The sequence below is a fragment of the Aquarana catesbeiana genome, linkage group LG04 (assembly GCF_042186555.1).
Source record: "Aquarana catesbeiana isolate 2022-GZ linkage group LG04, ASM4218655v1, whole genome shotgun sequence".
Lineage (NCBI taxonomy): Eukaryota > Metazoa > Chordata > Amphibia > Anura > Ranidae > Aquarana > Aquarana catesbeiana.
Window position 1 is genome coordinate 5,880,455 of NC_133327.1, and position 24,851 is coordinate 5,905,305.

The 24,851-nt window shown below is 45.2% G+C and overlaps 1 protein-coding gene across 1 annotated transcript in view; it reads left to right on the forward strand.

Annotated features, from left to right (window-relative positions):
- Positions 1-24,245, forward strand: part of LOC141141107 (vomeronasal type-2 receptor 26-like) — a 124,904-nt gene extending 100,659 nt beyond the window's left edge. The window contains exons 5-7 of the mRNA XM_073628816.1: positions 8,559-8,777; positions 13,481-13,604; positions 23,310-24,245. Coding sequence (XP_073484917.1) covers positions 8,559-8,777; positions 13,481-13,604; positions 23,310-24,217 — 1,251 coding nt within the window. The 3' untranslated portion in view covers positions 24,218-24,245. The remainder of the gene's footprint in view (positions 1-8,558; positions 8,778-13,480; positions 13,605-23,309) is intronic.
- The last annotated feature ends 606 nt before the right edge of the window (positions 24,246-24,851 follow it).

The window sequence follows — 24,851 nt, forward strand, 5'->3', positions numbered from 1 at the left end:
ATAGTTGGGTATAAAATTTCGTAAATTCAGTGACTATTCTTTCCAGGTTCTGACTTGTCCATTAGTTAATCGCAGCCTAGGTAACGCTGATGTGTAGGGTCGGGATACTAGTTTCCTCGCACATAATGTGGTGGGTTTATCTCCCATCGTGTAATATCTGTGTCGTGACCAGCATATTCGTTTTTCTGCCTGTGTAGTAAGACTTAAGTTCAGTGCTAATCTAGCCTTGTTTATTTTGTGTCTGTTGTCTACTTGTGGAATCGCTTTTTGTTCTTTAAGAAGGTCACGCAATATCTGTTCCCTTTGTGACATTGTGCTATCTCTGGGCCGCTTGTGTCGTGCCGCCAATTGGAGTAGTTGGCCTCTAATAGTGGCCTTATGTGCTGCTCATTTTATTATAGGGGAAGTTGTTGCTGGTAAGTTTTCCTTAAAAAATAGGCGTATCTCCTGTTCTATTTCTGCTACCGTTATCGGATCATTTAATAGTGCAGTGTTAAGTCTCCACAGGGACGGAAGAGTTTTTTTTTCCACAAATTGGAGAGAGAAAGCCTGACTGGTGAATGGTCTGACCATGGTGTATTAAGTATTTCAACAGAGATTACATATGGTAATAATGGGGTCCCGATAAAAATGTGGTCAATTCTGGAATATGTGCGATGGACATGGGAATAGAAGGTGTAATCCCTAGCTGAGGGATTGTCCTCTCTCCATGCATCTATAAGCTCATTGTTATGTAGCAGCCTTGCAAGGCTACCGCTGCTTCTAGGTACACTTTTGTATGTTAGTTTACTGTGTGATGATTTATCTAGTATTTTGTCTAACGGTAGGTTGCTGTCCCCTCCTAAAATCACCTGTCCCTGTACTTTAGGAAGTAATACCTTGAACATGTTATGGAAGAATTCCATTTGACCTGTATTAGGGGTGTAGTAGGAAATTAAAGTGGTTACCTGATCATTTATGTGGCCTACTGCCATTATGTATCTACCCTGTTTATCTTTAATTATAGTAATAGGGACAAATGGTACTTTGCGAGAAAAACATAAAGCTACGCCAAGTTTTTTCTCTGGGTCCGAGGAGGTATAAAACTGTGGGTATTTTGTGCTGAGATATCTTGGGGTCAAGGTTTTGGAAAAATGAGTCTCCTGTAACATCAAGATATCTGCCTTTTGTTTGTGGTAATAGGTGAAGTCTTTCATTCTCTAAGTGGGGGAGTTAAAGCCCTGCACGTTGTGTGTGATGATGGTGTATTTTGTTTGATGATCAATCACCATCGTGGTTTTGCAGAACACACTTACCCAGTCCTAGACATGGGGCCACCTGTCTCCTTAGGGACAGGGCCCACTCCAGGTAAAATTCCTGGGGACTATGAAGTTGCTCTCACCCGAGATGAGAACAAGATCACTAGAGTGGCATGCGTGTCCACATCGGCTTCAAACTTTAATTCTAAACAATGCAGGAAATGAACAAAAAAGAAAATTTAGTGACAACCAAATGTTTCAGCAAGAGTCCACCAAGAGTACCTGAGGCATACCAGCCTCCTCTCTCTCCATATAGTGTATATGGTGGGTCAGCCGACCCCGCTTCCGTATGGTGAATTTGTTCACTCCCGCTATTTAAACTTCAAGAAATGTAACCTGGTGAGCAAGAAAGATCATGGGTGTGACCTATATCTTCATCAGCAAATAGTAACTGTCAAGATTTGAATGCCTTGTTTTCCCTCTGAGGGGGTAGCCTCCAAAGATGGGCTTAACTTGTCTTAATAAGACCTTGCTCCCATTGTGGGTAAAGGGAAAGATACCCCGTGGGTAGAACGAGTCCCGGTATTGGGGCTCAAACTGTTCTGTTCAAGTTGGTGCAGGGTTCTTCCATTCTTCCTGGGCCGTTGAGAGGACCAAATGGGGGACAAAGCCCTGTTCTGGTAATTGGTGGGTGGCGTGGGCGAATGGTCTCTAGAAATGATTCCCAATTCCAGTAGGAGCCCTTCTCCATCGTGATAATTCGAGAAGGAATGATTCCTGCCTCTGTATGTAAAGGAGAGACAGAAGGGGAAGGACCACCTGTACTTGATTTGGCAGTTCTGTAATTGCTGCAGGAGTGGCTTTAGGCTACAGTGTTTTTTCACTGTGGAAGGGGTGAGGTCCGTGAATACTTGAATCAGAGATCCCAGTAGATTTAAATCCTGTTTGTACCTGGTAGCCGCCATTAGTTTCTCCTTTATCTTATAATAGTGTGGCTTCACTATTATGTCGTGAGGAAGTCCATCAGACCTTGAAGCTGTCAAGGCTCTTTGGATTCGGTCGACTTCCAGGTGCTGTGGTGATATGTGGGGTATTAATTTCTTCATGAGGGTGTGCATGGCCCCCTCCAGGTCTGTGTGTGTTTCTGGGAGTCCCCGTATGCGTATGTTATAACGGCGGGACCTATTCTCTAAATCTTCGATCTTAGCGTAGGCCTCATCCAGTTGCCCCTGTATTTCTGCTGCCGTCCTGGAATTTTGGTTGATTCTGTGCACTGATTTATCAACTTTTGTTTCAATCATGTCCAGCCTGAGTCCAAAACTTTGTATATCTTGTTTAATGTCATAAGTAATGATGGAGCATGCTTTGGATAGTTCCTGTTGCAGCATGGCCAATAATCTTGCTAGCAGTACTGCATCCCCTGCATAAGGGGCCTGTGGAAGGGAGGGGTCTGCTAGGGCTGGGCTAGATTGACTAAACATGGAGTCGCCCAGATCTGCCATGTTCCTGTCCATGGATGAACCTGGTGATTCTGCCTGGTCTCAGGGATGCTCCAGTGGACAGGGACAGGGAGGGAGATACCACTCCCTGCAGCTCTTCATCTGGGTCTCCGGAGGACTGGGAGGAGAAGGGGTCCCTTGGTGCTGCTATAGGAGAGGGGTGGGAGTGCTGTGGGGAGTCAGGCTGCTCAGGGCCCTGGCCGCCTCGTGCGTCTTGCTTACCCGGCGCCATCTTGGGAGAGTGAGGATGAGTAGAGGGAAGCTGCCGCGGCTGATTTCTCTTTATCGTCTGCTTATATTGACGCTTCTGGCGTCTCATCTCAGTCCCCGCGGGTTCCGGTGCTCCGGTGGATTGGTGTCAGGTCTGTGTAGCAAGTCCTGCGCTATTGATAGCTGTTTTAGAGCTGGTGGTGTGCGGGGCTCGGCTACAGCATTACCGCCCCGGGCGGTGCGCGTATGCGCACTTATACCGCACTTTTTTAACATTTAGTGCTGTATACAGTTAACTCTTTTTTTGGTTTGCTGCATGCTATTTCTTTTTGCTTCTTTGTCTCATGCCTGCCCCCCTTTTTTGAATTATGAGTCGCAATTTTTCTGACTGTGGTGCTGTTGTTGAGGCAGCCATTATTTATAAAGGAGTAGAGAGCAGCCACCCTATTCCATCAGATTGTGGAGCTGTTATCTCCCGTCCCACTTCCCACAACTCAGCTGTGTGGACCTGTTTTAGCACACGTGCAGCCAATCGCACTGTTGCAATTTGCAAAATTTGAATCAAGCATGACAAAAATACCAGCCATTTGGGTACGACATGTTTGACAAGGCATTTTTTTTTTAACAAACAGTGGTGCTTTATTGAATATAGTACACAGTACAAGTTATGCAAGACTAGAAAACAGAGTAACAAGAGGGTCAAATGCTTTAAGTAATATACTGAGCTACACACAATTAGGTTGTACAAAGTCCCGAAGGGATCGCTGCCCAGCATTATTAGTATCATTCAAATGCACGCCATGGTCTATATTATTATAATTTTCGGGGATACCAGTGCTGTTACATGATCCTATGACTTCCCATTTTTAATTCCATATACTATGTTATGCATATCAGGTCAGTGTCCACGGTGCCCAGACCTTCTCAAACCTCCATGGACAACCCCTATTCGAATAGGTCATTCTATATATTGGGAGTGCTGCGTTGACTATCATTTCCCAAGCAGCTACTTCAGGTTTGTGGGGAGGTAGCCATTTCATTAAGATTTCTTTTTTAGCATAATAAAGGAGGATATCAGTAGCTTCAGATGATGAGGATGCTGCTCATCCTTAGGGATTCCTAAGAGGGCCATGGACGGGGTAGGCATCAGGGTTAATTGTAACCTAAGGTTAATTTCAGCAAACACCGCCTCCCAATATGACAAAATTACAGGGCACTCCCAAAACATATGTGAATATGAGCCCCATTGTGTTTTGCAGCGGGGACACACAGGGTCACGCTCCTATGTAGCCTCCCAGGAGTATAGTACACCCGGTGTAGAAATTTGACCTGTATCAGCTCATCCCGGGATGAGATTACTAGCTTTGGGCCCTGTTCTAGACAATCCTCCCAGCCCTCTTTATCTAAAGATGGAATATCCCCCTTCCAGTGCTCCCACAGTTTCCCCATCCTGGGGAGGTCTGTGCATAAAAGAGCACCATAGAGGGATGAAAGTGGTTTACGTAGGTCTCTGGGTGCCAAAAGTTCCTCAATGGAGTCAGCTTTGACAACAGGAGATCTAGGGAACTGAGCATTGTTGGCATGTCCCAGCTGGAAATACCAAAACAGCATCCAGCCAGGCAGTTAAAACTTTTGGGATAGTACTGGGAAACTCAGGAGGGTACCTGCTGGCATAATGTCCCCAATAGTCTTCACTCCATGTCTGGCCCAGAACTGCGGGTCAGGGACGGTATGGAAGTGAGGAAGTCCCGGGTTACCCCATAAGGGCTGCGCAGGAGAGAGTTGGCCAGAAGTGGATAACCGACGTGTGGCTGCCCTCCATATCCGGAATGTAGTGTGTGTAGGTCCTGGCAGAAACTGGAATGCCCTCGGTCCCCGGTAAATTAGGTTATGGAGATCCATCAGGGAGCCCAGGAAAGCCGCCCTTAAACAGGTGGCCGCATTAGCACTAGAGCCCTGGAACCACAAATAGACAGACACCAGCATCGCTGCCCAAAAATAAACCTGGAAGTTCGGTAAGACCAGACCACAAAGCCTGGGGGGAGATTCAGCATGGATTTTGCCACACGGGGGGAGGCTCCATTCCAAATAAAGGGGATTAATCGATTATCTACTTCTCTAAAGAAGGCCAGCGAAATCTAAATTGACATATATAGTTCCACCTGCCCATAAACCACCTGATTTGTGACATGCCCACCAGGTGGAACTCAACTTTGGAAATGCTGCAGTGGCTGCACATGCAGCAGAGGGCCGTCAACAAGTACCTGTGTGAGTATGGCACAACGACAGGCTCAGGGTGACTCGTCTTTTTTTCTTCCATGCCAATGACTGCTGATAAAGAATGCATGCACTGTACTGTCACCCTTTGAGGAGGCCACAAGGATGGTGAGCCGTAACAATGTATGCATCAGTGACACAATCCTTGTTGTGTTCCTGCTGGAGCAGACTCTGGGTGGCATTATGGACAGGGCACTCGAGGCACAGCAGCGGAAGGAAGAGAAGGGCTTCCTTGTCTCTCAAGGCCTGCTTCATGCAGACAACATTCTTTTGACACCACACAATACACAAGAAGAGAGGGAGGAGGAAGAGGATTCTGGCAGTTTTGGAGACATTGAAGCAGAGGAAGACATACGTCAATCCCTAAGAGATGGTTTTCTGTCCCCAGACCCCTTGGGAGTAGTACAGGGCTGGGAGGAGGCAGTTCCAGATACTGTAATCCTCAGTGACCATGGGGACGCTGCTTCTCATGACTCTGAAAACTTGCGGTGCATGGCCTCCCTTATTTTTCAAATTCTGCAAAAGGACCTGAGAATTTGTGGCATCAAGAAGTATCATTATTGTTGGGCAACTCTCCTTGACCACCATTACAAGAGGAAAGTCTCAGAACTCATTCCGTCTCCACAGACGGAGCAGTGGATGAAATATCTTGAGGACACCTTAAAGCGGAGTTCCGCTTAAAAAAAAATAATAAAAGTCAGCAGCTACAAATACTGCAGCTGCTGACTTTTAATAATCGGACACTTATCTGTCCCAGGGTCCAGCGATGCGGGGGAATGAAGCCCCGCTCATCTCCCCCTCTTCTCTGCAGCACCAGGACTGTAACTGTGGGCGCTCGGCTGTGGCTTCACAGCTGGGCACCCACTGCGCATGTGCGTGCTGTGCCGCGTGCCGTGACTGGCCGTGCAATCATCTGGGACGTGTCCCAGATGATTGCCGAGAGGGAGGGGTGAGAGGTGATCTTCCTTCCGGCGCCGAGGGTGTGCCAGAAGGAAGTGGGAGCTGAGACCCTCTAAAAAGAGGGTATTCGCTCCCCCCCAAAAAAAATGACATGCCAAATGTGGCACGTCAGGGGGTCACCTTCCCTTAAAGCGGAAGTTCCATTTTTGTGTGGAACTCTGCTTTCAATAGACTCTTTACAGAATCTGGTAAGTTACAGTCCCATGGAAAAGCTAGCTTTGAGGCTGTTCATCAAAGGAGGAGCGGTGGAGAAGGGGACCACCTTAGTGATGCATTTCAAAATTTTGTTAGTCCTCTGCGCCAGGGCTGTCAGCTTCCACATCCTATTGGCAGCATCTGCATCATATGGTGGGAGATTATCTAGGGGTGAAAACAGACATGGAGAGCTTTCCAGTCAATGGTCCACTGGGTTACTGGGTCATGAAAATAGACCCCTGGCCAGAACTTGTCTTGTATCCAATTGAGCTGCTGGGCTGCCCTGCATCCATCATGCTTTCCGAATGGGCATTCAGTGCTGCCAGATGTTTTGTGACAGATAAAAGAGTGTATCTGTCCAAAGGCTCCATTGACCAGCTGACATTTCTAAAAATGAATCAGTTCTGGATAAGCATAAGCAGCAGCTATCAAACCCCTGATGCCAATGTCACAGATTAAGTGTTTTTGGGATGTGGGATGTGGGTGTTAATTTTATCTGGAGGAAATTTTTTGGTATAGGTTTCATGGGCTCAATTAACACTCAATCTGTTTGACAGGTGCATATATATTCAATTTTTTTACAGCAAGGCCAATTCTTACTTTCATCAACAGTACCTCTATAGACTTAAGGTGTGATGGCACCACCAACACCCAAAGATGAATTTTTCCGCACCTGTTACTTCTATCCAAAGTCTGAGAAACCAGAATTTATCCAAAAAATCTCTAATCTTGTTCCGAGTGTACTAAATTGTGGCCTCATCATACAGACTGGCTCCCCAAGTCATTGTTTACAATAAAAAGAAAGCTTGCAGGAAAAATGTATTTTTTTTCTTTATAAATGTAATTTTTGCTGCAGCAGGTTCTATACACAATACAGATGTGCCACTTAACAGGCCGACTAAGGGGACCCCCAGGCATTATATTTAAAGGAATATTTAATTTTTATTGTTTTACTTTAAACATCATTAAATCACTGCTCATTTAAAAATTAACTTTGTCAAAATTTTTTTTTGCATTGATACATGTCCCCCAGGGCAGTACCCAGACCCCCATACCCTTTGTATGTCCAATAACTTGCATACTGTATAAGCCTTTAAAATAGGTACTTTTGATTTTTCCAGTTAGGGTCCCATAGCCTTTAATGTGGTTTGTTATTCGGCTCTGAACTTTTGCGATGTTCGAAAGTTCTGGCCCAAACTGAACCGGGGGTTGTTCGTCCCATCTCTAGCTGACACTATTCTTTTAAAAGTGTGATTGCAAGGAGTTCATGACCATAGGCAGCATATTTTTCCTCTGCCAGGGAAAACTTCTTATGCCGCGTACACACGGTCGGACTTTTCGTCTACAAAAGTCCAACGGACGCCGACGGACTAAAGCTGGCTGGTAATCCGATCGTGTGTGGGCTTCTCCGGACTTTCAGCAGACTTTTTCAGCCTCAAATCCGACGGACTTTAGATTTGAAACATGCTTCAAATCTTTACGTCGTAACTACGACGGACCCCGAAATCCGCTCGTCTGTGTGCTAGTCCGACGGACAAAAACCCATGCTAGGGCAGCTATTGGCTACTGGCTATGAACTTCCTTATTTTAGTCCGGTGTACGTCATCACGTACGAATCCGTCGGACTTTTGTGTGGTCGTGTGTAGGCAAGTCCGTTCGTTAGAAAGTCTGCTGCAAGTCCGCCGAAAGTCCGCAGGAAGTCTGTCGGACAGGCTGTCGGACTTTTGTAGACGAAAAGTCCGACCGTGTGTACGCGGCATTAGAGAAGAAAACACATAGTTGATGTTTATCTTCAGAAGATTGGAGAAACACGGGTACTTCTCCTACTGAGGTTGCATTTAACTCAAAAGAGAAGGGTATGGTGACTGTGCTTGTTTTTGGTGGGAATCCTTCTTTTTGCTCTTTTTAAGTTTTCATAAAACAGATGAGATTACACAACAAAGCAAAATCTAGGCCTAGGCCATATTCCCAAATTTTGTATATATACAGTGATTAATTTTGTTGTTTATTTTTTTCTTTATTAATACATTTTAGATTATTTATTGAGCTAGATAGGTCTCTGTAATGGATTTGCAGCCTCCTAAATTTATTGTTCTTCCACAATAGCCAATCACAGGCTGCTTTCTGCGGAGGAAGCCCCAGAACTGTATGAAGCATTTTCTCTTTTTTTATTTATTAGCTTCACTATTGGGTCAAGAATCTGAGAAGCTTAAAGGGGAGTCTCCTTTTTCATGAAAATGGGGAACTGATCGAAACATTTAACATTGTTAACTGGAAGATCTTAAACAATAGTACTCTAATGGTAAAAAGAGTTGGCAAGACCTTCATGGCAAATGGATCTTGGCAGAATTTCTTCATCCAGGCTGAGAAAATATTGTGGAAAAGTGGAATTAATAAGGTTAGATTTGGTGTTTATATTTCAAAGAAATTGTTGTTGTTATCCTCAGACAATTAAATTTGTCATGAAATGATGAAGGAAGCCAATAGGAACAGAACACCCTCCATCAGAATTCTGTTTAAAACAGCAGAACCCTTTTGAAGAAGGTAATCTTTTCTTAACAAATCTAACAAACGGATGTATTCCTCATTTAAAAGATAACTCCAACCAAAAATAATATAAAAATGAATAGCCAATAGAAACAAAAAATAAAACTAGCTTTTGCTGCTTTATTCAGCTTCCATCTAGAGATTTGCCAACAACCACTTTCCCACCACACACACACTCTACCACTACCAGAGCTTTCTTTAAACTTTCTTAGTCTAATGGCCAGCATTATTCAACCTACTTTCTCTAAACCCAAATTATCTTGGATCCACCCCAGTCCTCCTATCAGCGTGCTTCTTGCCAGCACATAAACTGATTGGCTCCTTGTGCTGTTTCGTTCTCTCACACTCCAGCTCTGCTGTACAAGGATTTCAAGAGGCTAATACCAGTCAAATTCAGGTACTTACATTGCTTACCCACAATCCATAAGAAGTTGCTCTAAGACCACTGCTATCTTCCTCCTCAGACTGGGAACACACACTCCTCCCGGGTCCATTCCTCCTGTGGGCCACAAATATTGTGTAAAGAGCCATAAACCACTCCTGTGAGATTAAAAACAACTTTATTATTCCAGCACATGCACAAACACTCTCTCTCAGTTGGGTGGAGTGTTTGTGCACGTACTGGAACCATTTAGTTAGTTTTAATCTCATAGAAATAGTGTGAGGCTTACAACAGGTTGCTTAGTCACCATGCTTTCATTTTAAAATACATTTAGAGTGTACCTCTGTGACAGGAGTCACTTTGGGATGTGGGCTCATGGAACTCACTTTAGAGAGGTCAGGAAACAGCTCCACAGGCCCCTCTTATGTCCAAGTCACCCTGTGTCTATTACGGACACAGGGTGACTGAGAAAGTGATGGACAACTACTTATTGGACTCCGAGAATGCGGTTTGGGTTACTTCAAATAGGACAGTAATATTTATCAGCAATATCTCCCAGGAAATATATAAAGTCTATTCCTGTAATACTTACCTGCTCTGTGCAATGGTTTTGCATATAAATGGTGAATGAATGCAGCGCTATATATAATAAGTGACAGGATGACATGCTCTCATCCTGTATATAATTGTGTGTTAATTGATGCAGGTGGTGCTCATAGATTAACAATGGACAGAATGAATGGGCAATCACAAATAAGATGAATGCAGCACTATATATAATAAGTGACAAGATGACGTGCTCGCATCCTATATATAATTGTATGGTAATTAATGCAGGGGATGCTCATAAATTAAAAAATGGGCAAGATAAACAGACAATCATAAATAACTAGAAAATGTCCATAGTGATAAGAATCAAGCACTGAATAAAAAGTGATTACAAAATGGTAATAAAATCGCGTGGTAGCAAGACATCGAAAGCTTCAGCAACCCGACATGTTTCGGACGATGGTCCTTCAACTGGGGCATATAGCTTGATGTCTGGCACCACGCTGGCATATACACACATGAAAACTTATGAAATAGCAATCAGCTGTGTGTAACATCCCTGGGCGAACACACCAGCCAATCAATGATAAATCTATTGTGATTATACAGTTACACTCATATGAAGGCAAGTAAAATGTTAGGTCAATGCATGGTATAAGGTGATAAAGATGTGGCAAAATACAAAATAAGCACCATAAGGCTATAAATAGCAGCCGCACAATGCTGCTATTTTTAGCCTTATGGTGCTTATTTTGTATTTTGTCACATCTTTATCACCTTATACCGTGCATTGACCTAACATTTTACTTGCCTTCATATGAGAGTAACTGTATAATCACAATAGATTTATACCCAGTGTATTATTCTGTTAATAAGTTTTACATATTTTGCTGTATAGGGGTTTAGACAATGTGTACACTTATGATGTTGTCCGTATTTGTGCTTCTGTTTAGGTGCAAATATGAGGGATATCTCCCTTCCCTGAGCCCATTGGTTGTAGTAATATTTGTGTGACACCTCTTTTCTAATGTATACACAGAAAAGTTCGGTCTCCCCTGTTGCCTTGGTCTCTTCCTCCTTTTTGCCACCTCACAGTGCCCTGTTTCATCCTTCCGTAGACACCGGAAGCTATGTACATCTGAGCGCTCTATACCGGCGCGCAATGATACTCCTCTATGGCCAGTGGGTGTGGTTATCTCAACCCCTGGTCTTGTACAAATAGCAGTCGTTTCCTTGATTGAGTAAGAGGCTTGGAGCGCAGCGGCTGGTGCGCGATGATGTCACACGCTTTCACGCGGTCACATGACATGGCGTTTGGGGCTGTAATTGGAGGACACCACTTCCACTTCATTGCTGACACTTCCTGTGTCAGCAATGTAGGCTGCAGACACAGGGCTTATCATTGATTGGCTGGTGTGTTCGCCCAGGGATGTTACACACAGCTGATTGCTATTTCATAAGTTCAATGTGTATATATGCCAGCGTGGTGCCAGACATCAAGCTATATGCCCCAGTTGAAGGACCATCGTCCGAAACATGTCGGGTTGCTGAAGCTTTCGATGTCTTGCTACCACGCGATTTTATTACCATTTTGTGATCACTTTTTATTCAGTGCTTGTCCTATCATTTTTTGACATTTTTAAATAAAACATCCTTTTATATCGGATTCATGCCCTATGTGGAGATTTTCTTTCCTTCTTACTAATCCAACTCACATGAGGTGGAAGTCGCCTTCTCCAGGAGCCTGCTGCCTTTGAAAGTCATCCCCCCATCTCCAGGAGCCTGCTGCCTTTGAAAGTCATCCCCCCATCTGATGTGGATCTATACACCACCTTGTAAACTACGGTTGTCCTGGATGGAACCTATCGGCATGGTCTTCCAGCACAGTACCCCAGGGATCGTTTGATCCCCAAAGCTCGCTTGACACTCCACCGTATGGTGACTGTGTCCATCCCCTCCGGTAAGATTATTCACTTCTGCCACCTTTTATGCTGATTCGAATGCATGAGGTTTCCTTCCGAATAGAAATTATCATCTGCATTCGTTTTTTGTTGTCATCTCACTTCAAGAATACTGCTCTGCACATGTCAACAGATTTTCTTATCACCGTGGACATTTTCTAGTTATTTATGATTGTCTGTTTATCTTCCCCATTTTTTAATTTATGAGCATCACCTGCATTAATTACCATACAATTATATATAGGATGCGAGCACGTCATCTTGTCACTTATTATATATAGTGCTGCATTCATCTTATTTGTGATTGCCTGTTCATTTTGTCCATTGTTAATCTATGAGCACCACCTGCATCAATTACCACACAATTATATACAGGATGAGAGCATGTCATCCTGTCACTTATTATATATAGCTCTGCATTCATTCACCGTTTGTATACTATCATTGCACGGTGCACCACACTGTTTTGATGCTGGCAGCTATTTTACACAAAAAATTTTTTTGTAATAAGCGCAATTATTTTTGAGTTTTATTTGTTAGTAATGGTTTTGCATAGAACAGCCTTAATACTGCACTTCTAGGCTCCCCCAACAGTGCTCCTGGCCCCTTCCTCCTGCCAAGTGCCCCTACAGCAAGCAGCTTGCTAAGGAGGCACCCGAGCAGGTTCGCTCATGAGTCACTGCTCTGCATGTCCATTCACACATAGAGCCATATCTCAACCCCACCCCCTTTCTCTCCTCATTGGTGTGATTGAGAAGCCTATGGCTCCTGGTGCTGTCTCAGCCAATGACGAGGGAGAGTCCCCGTAGAACCGAGCCGAGCCTCTACTGTACATCGCTGGATTGCGATGGGGCTCAGGTAAGTATTGGGGGGACTACTGCAAAAAGAAGATTTTGTTAACTTCATTCATAGAATGCATGAAGGTTAAAAGCCTTTAGAACCACATTAATCTAACAATAATAATTTGTTGTGGGGGGGGGGGGAGTTAAAGGATTCATCATTTCAGAACTAGTTAAAGCTGGTTTTCATATAGCAAATATCACCAATTATTGGCCAATCTGTGATCCGATGTTTAGTTTGTTGTTCATTTATAAGCCCAGCATATTAGGAATATTAAATTATGTCTATATATTAAGAGTACCAGCATACATTAGGCCACTTACTATGGAAGTACCAGCTCATTTACCTCATGTACACAACAAAAGTACAGTGTATTATGTTTTCAGGTGCTTCTCATTTGCTTTGACTTGCTTTGAGTTGCTTCAAGCTGCTGCTGAGTTGTGTTTTTTTTTTTTTTTTTTTTTTTTTTAGTTTCCTTTGACTCACAGAACCAAGAAAATAAGCCAATAAGTAATAAAGTCCATGTAAATGAACCTTTAGACAAATAAAGTGCATGAGTTTGGTTGGAGCATTGTTCGGATGTCAAACAGCATTGAAATCAACAGGAGCCAAATCTGGCAAATTAAAAATGCCCATTTTCTGGGCTAATAGGCAGAACAACAAATAGGAACAATTCTTGGTTACATATTTCCAATCCTGTTGATACAAAGCATGGAGTTCGATGTTACTGCTATTTTAGGGCTGTAAACATTGTTTGAGTATGAACATAGAGAAAAGCAAGCATATCTTATGAATCCTTTCAGACATTTTCTTCATTTGCAGATCCCGAAGTCTCAGTGTTCGAGGAACTGTTTGCCAGGAACCAGTAAAGTCCAGAGGTCTGGAATCCACTCCTGCTGCTATGACTGTGTCCTGTGCGCAGAGGGGGAGATATCAACTGTCAGCGGTATATGGAAATTTATACACAGATGTTGTTTCTTTCATATACGTCTGTAGGGAGTAGGGATGAGCCGAACACCCCCCGGTTCGGTTCGCACCAGAACCCGCGAACGGACCGAAAGTTCGCACGAACGTTAGAACCCCATTGACGTCTATGGGACTCGAACGTTCGAAATCAAAAGTGCTCATTTTAAAGGCTAATTTGCATAGTATTGTCCTAAAAAGGGTTTGGGGACCCGGGTCCTACCCCAGGGGACATGTATCAATGCAAAAAAAATTTTTAAAAACGGCCGTTTTTTCGGGAGCAGTGATTTTAATGATGCTTAAAGTAAAAAAAAAAAAGTGAAATATTCCTTTAAATATCGTACCTGGGGGGTGTCTATAGTATGCCTGTAAAGTGACGCGTGTTTCCCATGTTTAGAACAGTCCCTGCACCAAATGTCATTTTTAAAGGAAAAAATCTCATTTAAAACTGCTTGCGGGTTTAATGTCATGTCGGGTCATGGCAATATGGATGAAAATCAGTGAGACAAACGGCATGGGTACCCCCCAGTCCATTACCAGGCCCTTTGGGTCTTGTATGGATATTAAGGGGAACCCCGCACCCAAATTAAAATAAGGAAAGGTGTGGGGCCACCAGGCCCTATATACTCTGAACAGCAGTATACAGGCGGTGCAAACAAGACAGGGACTGTAGGTTTGTTGTTAAGTAGAATCTGTTTGTAATTTTGAACATTTTTAACGTGTTTAGCTCCAGCCAAAAAATCTTTTCTAAGCTTTTTGGAAAACATAGGGAAGGGTTATCACCCCTGTGACATTTGTTTTGCTGTCTTTCCTCCTCTTCAGAAGATTTCACCTCACTTTTTTGTCCCAATGAAAAATGTTTTTTGAAAATTTGGGTTTTTTTGTGGAACAAGGATTGGAAAGCATCAGTGGAAAGGAGAAATTGTTTTCCCATATTAACTCTTACAGGAAAGAATTTCCCTTCCTAGGGGTAGATTTCATCTCACTTCCTGTTGTCTCCTTCCGTTTGCAAGTAGGAGTCGTTTGTAAGTTAGATGTTTGAAAGTAGGGTCCTGCCCTATATACTCAGCAGAAATTTGGGCCTTAGGTGTTGCTGTGGCCACAACACTGTAAGCCCTCACAGGGCCCTGCTGTGAAATATTAGATCAAGAATTGTAATTACATGCCCCTGTTGAACAGGAGCTGAAAAATTAGGCCTTAGGCACTGGTGCTGGTGCCACAACACTGCAACCCCTCACAGACACTCTAGTTGGAACGCAGGAACGAGCCCTGCTGCAAAGTATTGCATCAAAAATTGTAATTACACGCCCCTGTTAGACAGGGGCAGAAAAATTGGGCCTTAGGCACTGGTGCTGGTGCCACAACACTGCAACCCCTCACAGACACTCTAGTTGGAATGCAGGAACGAGCCCTGCTGCAAAGTATTACATCAAAAATTGTAATTACACGCCCCTGTTAAACAGGGGCTGAAAAATTGTGCCTTAGGCACTGGTGGTGGCGCCCAGAACCAAAAATGTTCTTACAAGCTATCAGCGTGATGATTGAGGAGGAAGAGGATAATTACTCAGGGATAGTCACTCAGCATCAGCATAGGCAGTCTTTGAAGGGATCTGAGATTTCAAAAAAAATTATTCGGTTACATCAGCATCAGGTGCTTGGTAGCTGGTGGTGATCCAAGACTCATTCATTTTTATGAAGGTCAGCCGATCGACCGAGTCGGTGGACAGACGCACCCTGTGATCGGTTACCACGCCTCCAGCAGCACTGAATGTGCGTTCCGAAAGAACGCTGGATGCAGGACAGGCCAGTAGCTCAATTGCATACTGTGCAAGCTCTGGCCAGTGATCCATCCTCAAGACCCAGTAACCCAGAGGATTTTCGGTGGGAAAAGTGTCCAAGTCTGATCTTGCCCCTAGGTATTCCTGCACCATGTAAAACAGACGCTGGCGATGGTTGCTGGAACCGATCATACCTTGGGGCTGCGGACCAAAAAATTGTCTGAACGCATCGGTCAGACGGCCACCTTCTCCACCGCTCCTTCTTTGACTGACCGAAGCCTCAGCAACACGTTGTCCAGAAACAGGAGTTTGTAACCTCCCAGTCTCTGGGAACGCGTTGCACAGACCTTTCTGCAAGGCCTCCCGAAGATGTTTCATCCTCTGCTCCCTCTGCGATGGCAAGATAAGGTCCGCAACCTTACCCTTGTAACGTGGATCAAGGAGGGTTGCCAGCCAGTATTGGTCCTTCTCCTTGATACCACGAATACGAGGATCCTTACGCAGGCTTTGCAGGATCAGGGAGGCCATGCAGCGTAGGTTTGCTGAGGCATTCGGTCCGGAGTCCTCTGGGTCACTAAGAACGACATGGTCCGCAGCCACCTCCTCCCAGCCACGTACAAGTCCATGTGTTTCTTGGGACTGATCCCTTAAAGACTGCTGCTGATGCTGAGTGCCAGGCTCCACCTCCATACTGACACAATCTTCCTCCTCCTCCTCTTCCTCCTCGTCCTCTTCCTGTGTGATCGGCGGGCACGCAGGAACACTGTCTGGATAAAGGGGGCCTTGAGAGCTAAGGAAGTCCTCCTCTTCCTGCCTCTGTTCTGCCTCAAGTGCCCTGTCCATTATTCCACGCAGCGTGTGCTCCAACAGGTGGACAAGGGGGACAGTGTCACTGATGCATGCACTGTCACTGCTCACCATCCTCGTGGCCTCCTCGAATGGTGACAGGACAGTGCATGCATCCCTGATCATGGCCCACTGGCGTGGGGAAAAAAACCAAGCTCCCCTGACCCTGTCCTGGTGCCATAGTCGCACAGGTACTCATTGATGGCCCTCTGCTGCGTGTGCAGCCGCTGCAGCATGGCCAACGTTGAGTTCCACCTGGTGGGCATGTCACAGATTAGGCGGTTCTTGGGCAGGTTAAACTCCTTTTGGAGGTCCGTCAGCCGAGCACTGGCATTATATGACCGGCGGAAATGCACACAGACTTTCCTGGCCTGCCTCAGGACATCCTGTAAGCCCGGGTACCTGCCCAAGAACCGCTGCACCACCAAGTTAAGGACGTGAGCCAAACAGGGCACATGGGTCATTTGTCCCTGTCGGAGGGCAGAGAGGAGGTTGGTGCCATTGTCGCAAACCACCATTCCTGCCTTAAGTTGGCGTGGCGTCAACCACCTCTGAACCTGCCCCTGCAGAGCTGACAAAACCTCTGCCCCAGTGTGGCTCCTGTCCCCCAAGCACACCAGCTCAAGCACCGCATGGCATCTTTTGGCCTGCGTACTTGCGTAGCCCCTTGAACGCCTACGGAGCACCGCTGGTTCCGAGGAAGAGGCCATGGAGGAAGAAGAAGAGGAGGGGGTGGAGGAGAGAGGTGTGTCACAATCAGCATTTTGGAGGCGTGGTGGCGGAACAACCTCCAACACTACTGCACCTTGTCCTGCATCCTTCCCAGCTGCCAGCAGAGTCACCCAATGCGCCGTGAAACTTAGGTAACGTCCCTGTCCATGCCTGCTGGACCATGAGTCAGCAGTAATATGCACCTTACCGCTGACCACCCTGTCCAGCGAGGCATGGACATTGCCTTCCACATGCCGGTAGAGAGCCGGAATCGCCTTCCGTGAGAAAAAGTGGCGTTTGGGTACCTGCCACTGAGGAACCGCACATTCCACAAACTCACGGAAGGGGGCAGAGTCTACCAACTGAAAAGGCAGCAGTTGAAGTGCTAGCAATTTTGCCAAGCTAGCATTCAACCGCTGGGCATGTGGATGGCTGGGAGCAAACTTCTTTCGGCGGTGCAGCAGCTGGGGCAGGGAAATTTGCCTGGTACAATCTGACGTCGGTGTACCAAAAGCAGATTGCCCACAAGTACTTGGCTGTGACACACCTAATTCTACACCTTCATTCCTCTCACTGCAGGTCTCAGAGAGGACTGAAGGTCTAGTGGGGTTGGAAATCTCAGCTGATGAGGAGCAAGGAGAGATCCTCTTTGTTCTTTGGTGTGGGTCTTTTAGATACGCTTGCCAACGAACTGCATGGCAGGTCAACATATGTCTGGTCAAGCATGTGGTACCCAAGCGGGAGATGTTTTGGCCACGCGAGATACGCTTGAGACATATGTTGCAAATAGCAGCGGTGCGATCTGATGCACTCGTCTCAAAAAAGGCCCACACCAAAGAACTTTTTGAATAACGCGCAGAGACTGCAGCGCCCTGCACATGTGGAGCTTTGGGGTGTGATGCAGTCAATGTGCTGCCCTTAGGCTGGCCCCTGGAGGGCATCCTGCCTCGTTGGTGATGTGCCGCCGCCTCCTCCTCCTCCTCCTCCTCCTCCTCCTCCTCCTCCTCCTCCTCCTCTCTCCTATCAGGCACCCACGTTGAGTCAGTGACCTCATCATCCCCTCCCTCCTCATCACTGGAGCAAACCTGGCAGTATGCTGCAGCAGGGGGAGCATGACTGCCAGATTGCTGTCCTTCTTGGGCACCCCCTCTGTCCGTGCTCATGTTACTGCCTTCATCGAGCTCAGTATCGTCATCAGAGCCTTCCAAACGCTGGGCATCCTCCTGGAGCATGTACCCAACACTGTGGTCAAACAGTTCGAGGGAATCCTCATGAGGACATGGTGGAGCTAGGGAAGGAGTCACTGATGACATTGAGCTGAGGGAAGAGGCCGCTGCTTTGCCAGACAAAGCACCCTGGGCATGGGTGAGAGAGGATGAGGAGGATGAGGATGGCTTGGTCATCCACTCGACCAAGTCTTCCGCATGTTGCGGCTCAACACGGCCAGCTGCCGAAAAAAAGGCCAAGCGTGTCCCATGGCCACGTGCTGATGAGGATGCACCGTCTCCACGACCAGCACTAGACACAGAGCCTGCTTGCCCTCTCTTATTGGCTTGTGACTGTCTGCCTCTCCTTCTTGGCCTTCCAGACATACTAATGGCCTGTAGCTGCACTAAGCTGGGATAGAACACCTGTAATTTTCTTCAAGTAGCTTTATATACTGTAACCAGACAAGCCTGCCTGTCAGTAGGAAGATAACAGGAACGGATCTAGCTGAACACTGAGCAGGACGCACTGTACTAAATGTAAATAGTCTAGCTGCCTGACCGTGGTACTAATAGGATCAAATAGAACACCTGTAATTTTCTTCAGGTAGCTTTATATACTGTAACCAGACAAGCCTGCCTGTCAGTAGGAAGATAACAGGAACAGATCTAGCTGTACACTGTGAGCAGGACGCACTGTACTAAATGTAAATAGTCTAGCTGCCTGACCGTGGTACTAATAGGATCAAATAGAACACCTGTAATTTTCTTCAGGTAGCTTTATATACTGTAACCAGACAAGCCTGCCTGTCAGTAGGAAGATAACAGGAACGGATCTAGCTGAACACTGTGAGCAGGACGCACTGTACTAAATGTAAATAGTCTAGCTGCCTGACCGTGGTACTAATAGGATCAAATAGAACACCTGTAATTTTCTTCAGGTAGCTTTATATACTGTAACCAGACAAGCCTGCCTGTCAGTAGGAAGATAACAGGAACGGATCTAGCTGAACACTGTGAGCAGGACGCACTGCACTAAATGTAAATAGCAGGAACGGATCTAGCTGAACACTGTGAGCAGGACGCACTGCACTAAATGTAAATAGCAGGAACGGATCTAGCTGAACACTGTGAGCAGGACGCACTGCACTAAATGTAAATAGCAGGAACGGATCTAGCTGAACACTGTGAGCAGGACGCACTGCACTAAATGTAAATAGCAGGAACGGATCTAGCTGAACACTGTGAGCAGGACGCACTGCACTAAATGTAAATTGCAGGAACGGATCTAGCTGAACACTGTGAGCAGGACGCACTGCACTAAATGTAAATAGTCTAGAAGATAACAGGAATGGATCTAGCTGAACACTGTGAGCAGGACGCACTGCACTAAATGTAAATAGCAGGAACGGATCTAGCTGAACACTGTGAGCAGGACGCACTGCACTAAATGTAAATAGCAGGAACGGATCTAGCTGAACACTGTGAGCAGGACGCACTGCACTAAATGTAAATAGCAGGAACGGATCTAGCTGAACACTGTGAGCAGGACGCACTGCACTAAATGTAAATAACAGGAACGGATCTAGCTGAACACTGTGAGCAGGACGCACTGCACTAAATGTAAATAGCAGGAACGGATCTAGCTGAACACTGTGAGCAGGACGCACTGCACTAAATGTAAATTGCAGGAACGGATCTAGCTGAACACTGTGAGCAGGACGCACTGCACTAAATGTAAATAGTCTAGAAGATAACAGGAACGGATCTAGCTGAACACTGTGAGCAGGACGCACTGCACTAAATGTAAATAGCAGGAACGGATCTAGCTGAACACTGTGAGCAGGACGCACTGCATTAAATGTAAATAGTCTAGATAGAAGATAACAGGAACGGATCTAGCTAAACTGAATACAGTGTATATATATATATATGCAACACCTGGGATGCATATATATACACAATACACTGTAAGTGCAGCTAACTGACTGACTGTTCTGCCTAATCTATCTAACTCAAATCAAATGACACTGTCTCTCTCTCTCTCTCTATCTCTCAGCACACCGGAACACACACTACACAGGGCCGCCGTGCAGGCGGCCTTATATAGTGTGGGGTGTGTACTAAATCCCCTGAGCCATAATTGGCCAAAGCCACCCTGGCTTTGGCCAATTACAGCTCTCTCTACTGACGGCGCTGTGATTGGCCAAGCATGCGGGTCATAGTGCATGCTTGGCCAATCATCAGCCAGCAATGCACTGCGATGCCGCAGTGAATTATGGGCCGTGACGCGCCACACGAATTTAGCGCGAACGGCCCATATCGTTCGCAATTCGGCGAACGGGCGAACAGCCGATGTTCGAGTCGAACATGGGTTCGACTCGAACACGAAGCTCATCCCTAGTAGGGAGGCACCTGGCTCACCTTCACATGGTCTTCACATAGAGCCAGGTTCTGCCTCTACATACAGATTGCAGGCCATCACAGGTTGTTCAGCCCAAACCAATGCTGTCATGTGCATGGATGTTGGTTCAAGACCTCTTCTTCCCATCCTCCTGGCCTTTATTTAAACAACCCCTTGACACAGACGGCCAGATTTACACAAGAAAAATACACCTCTCATTCCACTCCCTAGGTATTGGCTGTGGTAGACACTTCATTCCATTAAATTATCACAAAGAGGCTTCTTGCAGGAATGAAACGTATATACTGGCATAGGTCAGCAAACAGAATAAACAGTCCAAATTCTAGCATTAGTATTCTCCAAATAATGGCCCATGGTCAGAAGTGCTTAAGGGATGTATAACTTGTGGCTTCCTGCTAGCTTAGTTAAGTCATCCTATAGTTTTCTAGCATAGTGCTGACTACTTCTGACTGGAGGGGAAGACAAGGGGCAACACCATCCTCTGTCTCTCTGTAGGATTCTTACCCAGCTCTCTCCCAGAAACAGTTCTTTCCTCCATTCTCCTTTCTAAGACTTAAGCCGGTCATAGAAGATTTGAACCATGCAGCGGCAGGCTGAATGTAATAAGTTGATCAATCTTTCAACTATAACCAGCCAGATGGATTTACTTGTGATTATCACTAGCACTGCTACAGATGCTGAGAATAATCACTCTTCTCTCGGGGGAGGGCAGCTTTCCCTGCCCGACCACCCACCCCCATCCCACCGGGAGAATAAAATGTCTCGACGGGATGGATTCCCCTTTCAGTACTGCCTGTGTTGATGGGGAAATCGTGCAAATTTGTTTCCTGTACCCACCGTCTATGGCCTGCCTTAGTAGAGATGGTTGAAATAGTGGGATCCTCCAGAAGCCCCTGAAGGGAAGAGCATGAACAGCCTTCATCTCTCTTTGGTTCACAGCTAAGAACTTGAGAGCAAGCTCCACCCTCCCTATATAGGGGTACCCTTACCAGTAGGAGTAACCCTTAGGGGACCTCTACCTGCCAATATTTATTAGGGAACCTAACAAACAAAACAAAAGTTTTCCAAGCACGCTTGCCAGCTAGCCTGCTAAAAAAGGAAAAAAAAGAAAAAAATTAACAATTTGTGTTTTAGCTGCACATTTGCAAAAATATGTGGAAACTGCACTGCCTCATCAATGCCCCTCTGTAAAGTGTGTCCCTAACTCTAATCTTTGAAAGTCTTCATGTTGGAGCATAATAAGCAAAAGATAAATTAAGGTCAGTTGTGCCTGGAGAAAGCTAAAATAGGAAACATCATTCAGAATCAGAATACATGTGCTCCTGTCTATTTTCGACATGACAAAAGCTGCTTTAAGTTTGATTCTCCAATTTATGAATACATTTTCTTTACAAAGTCATAATTTGATCTAAAGTCATATTTTGGAATTCTTGAGCAGATTGGGGGAATTTGCAAAAAAATATAATTTGTTACTTGTAACTCTTTCATTCTTAACATTGCAATTGAATCTAAATGATGTACACCTAAATCAGGTTTGTTTCTGAACCAGAGATTACCGTAGATAACAAACATGTGTTCTTGCAAACCACAAAAAATATGAACAGACTTAGAAAGCAGATTTTTTTTGTTACATGATTTTAGGTGTTTATTTTGAAAATTATTGAAAACACAATACAACAGGAAATGTATATATCTGCTACACCCTCCTAAAGAAAGCTGTTAGGTAAATGTATTTGGCTCCTCTGTAATCAGTGGGACAGGAATTGATTGTTTAGGCCTGCTCAGTTTCTCACAGGCTGCTACCCTGATTCCCCCTCCATTCTAGAGGATTCTAAAATTATAGCGGGAGGAAGATCAGAGTGAAAAGACTGAATATTTATGGAACACCAGTCAATCCTTGAGAGGTGTGCCCAGTGGGTGCTTGGGGAGCCCTTAAATAGTCTGAGGCCTGAGAAAGGGGGAAAGATTTCCTGTGTCCTGTCCTACTGAAGGAGACCCCTGTGCAGGGGCTCTGCCCCTGAGGCAGGAGTGCTAGAGGTGCCATTAGAAAGACATTGAGGTGTTAGCTAAGCCTTTGCTGGATACCCTATTTGCAAGCTCAGGCCTGGAATCAGTTTGGATCTGGAGAATCTCACTGGAGAAAACCAGGAGGAAGTTTGGGGAAATAGAGGTGTGAGCCTGTATCCCTCTAACTGAAAAAGCCTGGTGGATATAGGACAAAGGCATCCAATGGTCCTGTGGCTGTGTGAGTAGAAAATCCAGGTGCTGGAAAGTCAGTGAATGTGTGTAGCTTTTTGGTCCCTGGGAGAAGTCATAGAGCATAGAGTTTCTGTGGGACATTTTTGTACAGTTTAGTAAGATAGTTGAGGAGACCTCAAAGTGTTCGGTTTTGGGGTATCCCATGCTCCCCTCACCCCATTTAAGTTCAATATTCCAATAAAACCATGAAAAGATATCCCTAGACTGTTCTTTTAAACCAGTGGAACAGTAAAGAAAATGCTGTGTACCTGTCTGTGTGTGTTTTAATTGAGGGAATGGAACCAAGTTCACCAGCGGCTCTTTAGGGGTGTGTTTCACAGCTTCTCCATTAATTTATTTCACGTGCAATGAATATAACATAATTAATAACATAATCAACCAACATTCTAGTCTGAAGGCTGATAGGAATAATACATCACTGAATTATACGGAATATCAATTATGTGTAAATTTTTATCTTCCAGACAGTGAAAGCTGCCAGCAATGCAGATATGATGAATGGCCTAATGAGAAGAAGGATCGGTGTGTACTGAAACGGCTGGATTTCCTGTCTTACTCTGATGATCTTATAGGAATGGTTTTTGCTTCATCTTCTTCCATTCTTTGCGCTTTGACTGGACTGATATTACTGGTTTTTATTTCACACCAAGACACGCCCATTGTGAAAGCCAACAACAGAAACCTGAGTTTCACCCTTCTGGTCTCCATCATGCTGAGCTTCCTTTGTGTCTTCTTCTTCCTTGGATGTCCTGCTGATATATCCTGCTTGTTGCGCCAAACCTCATTTGGAATTGTTTTCACAATTGCCATCTCTTCTATCCTTGCAAAAACTATCATGGTTTATGTAGTGTTTAAGGCTAGTAAACCTGGCAGTCTGTGGCAACATTGGATCGGAACCAGACTTCCTAACAGCATAGTCATTTTATGTTCATCCATTCAAGTTTTAATTTGTGTTATCTGGTTGTCTATCTCTCCTCCCTTCCAGGATCTGGACACCTCTTCTTATCAGGAAAAGATGATTGTTCAGTGTAATGAAGGGTCAGTTATTGGGTTTTATTCTGTTCTTGGTTACATGGGGTTTCTGGCAGTTGTGAGTTTTGTTCTGGCTTTCATGGTGAGGACATTACCGGACAGTTTTAATGAGGCCAAGTACATCACCTTCAGTATGCTGGTTTTCTGTAGTGTGTGGATTGCCATGATCCCGGCCTATCTCAGCACCAGAGGGAAGTACATGGTGGCTGTGGAGATATTCGCCATACTGAGCTCCAGTGCCGGTATCTTAGGCTGTATATTTCTTCCAAAATGTTACATTATCTTATGGAGACCAGAACTGAACATTAAATCTTATTTATTGGAGAAAAGAAGTCAATGATAAAAAGCAGAATTATTGCTTAAAGCAGAGGCCCACCCTAAAAAAAAAATTACATTAACAGGCTCCTTAAAATCTGTTAAACATTTGAAAAAAAAATTATTTTTTTTTACTTACCAGAAATGCCTGTTGCTAGGCAGTCGTCCTAATCTTCCACTTCCTAGTCCGTGGAGCTCCTCGTGTTCTGGTCCTCCCTCGCGTTGTCTCCTGGGAAATGGGGCCCGCTGTCTTCTGGGAACTGGCTGTGTCCCAGAAGACAGCCGGCCATTCACAAGGCTACGCGCGACTTGCGCATGCGCAGTAGGAAATGGACAGTGAAGCCGCAAGGCTCCACTGCCTGTTTCCCTTCCTTAGAATGGAGGCGCCAGCACCCTATCCAATGGACGGATCGGCCTCGGGGGGCTGACATCACAGGCTCGCTGGACAGGTAAGTGTCCTTATTAAAAGTCAGCAGCTACAGTGTTTGTAGCTGCTGACTTAAAAAAAAATAAATACATTTCAGCTGGAACACCGCTTTAAAGCTGAATTTCAGGGAAAACAAAAATTGCTCTCATAGTAGGGCTGCCCCCCCACACTGCAACTATTAATGTTCATTTATGTTCAGGGTACCAGTAAAGGCACTTTTTCTTACCAGATC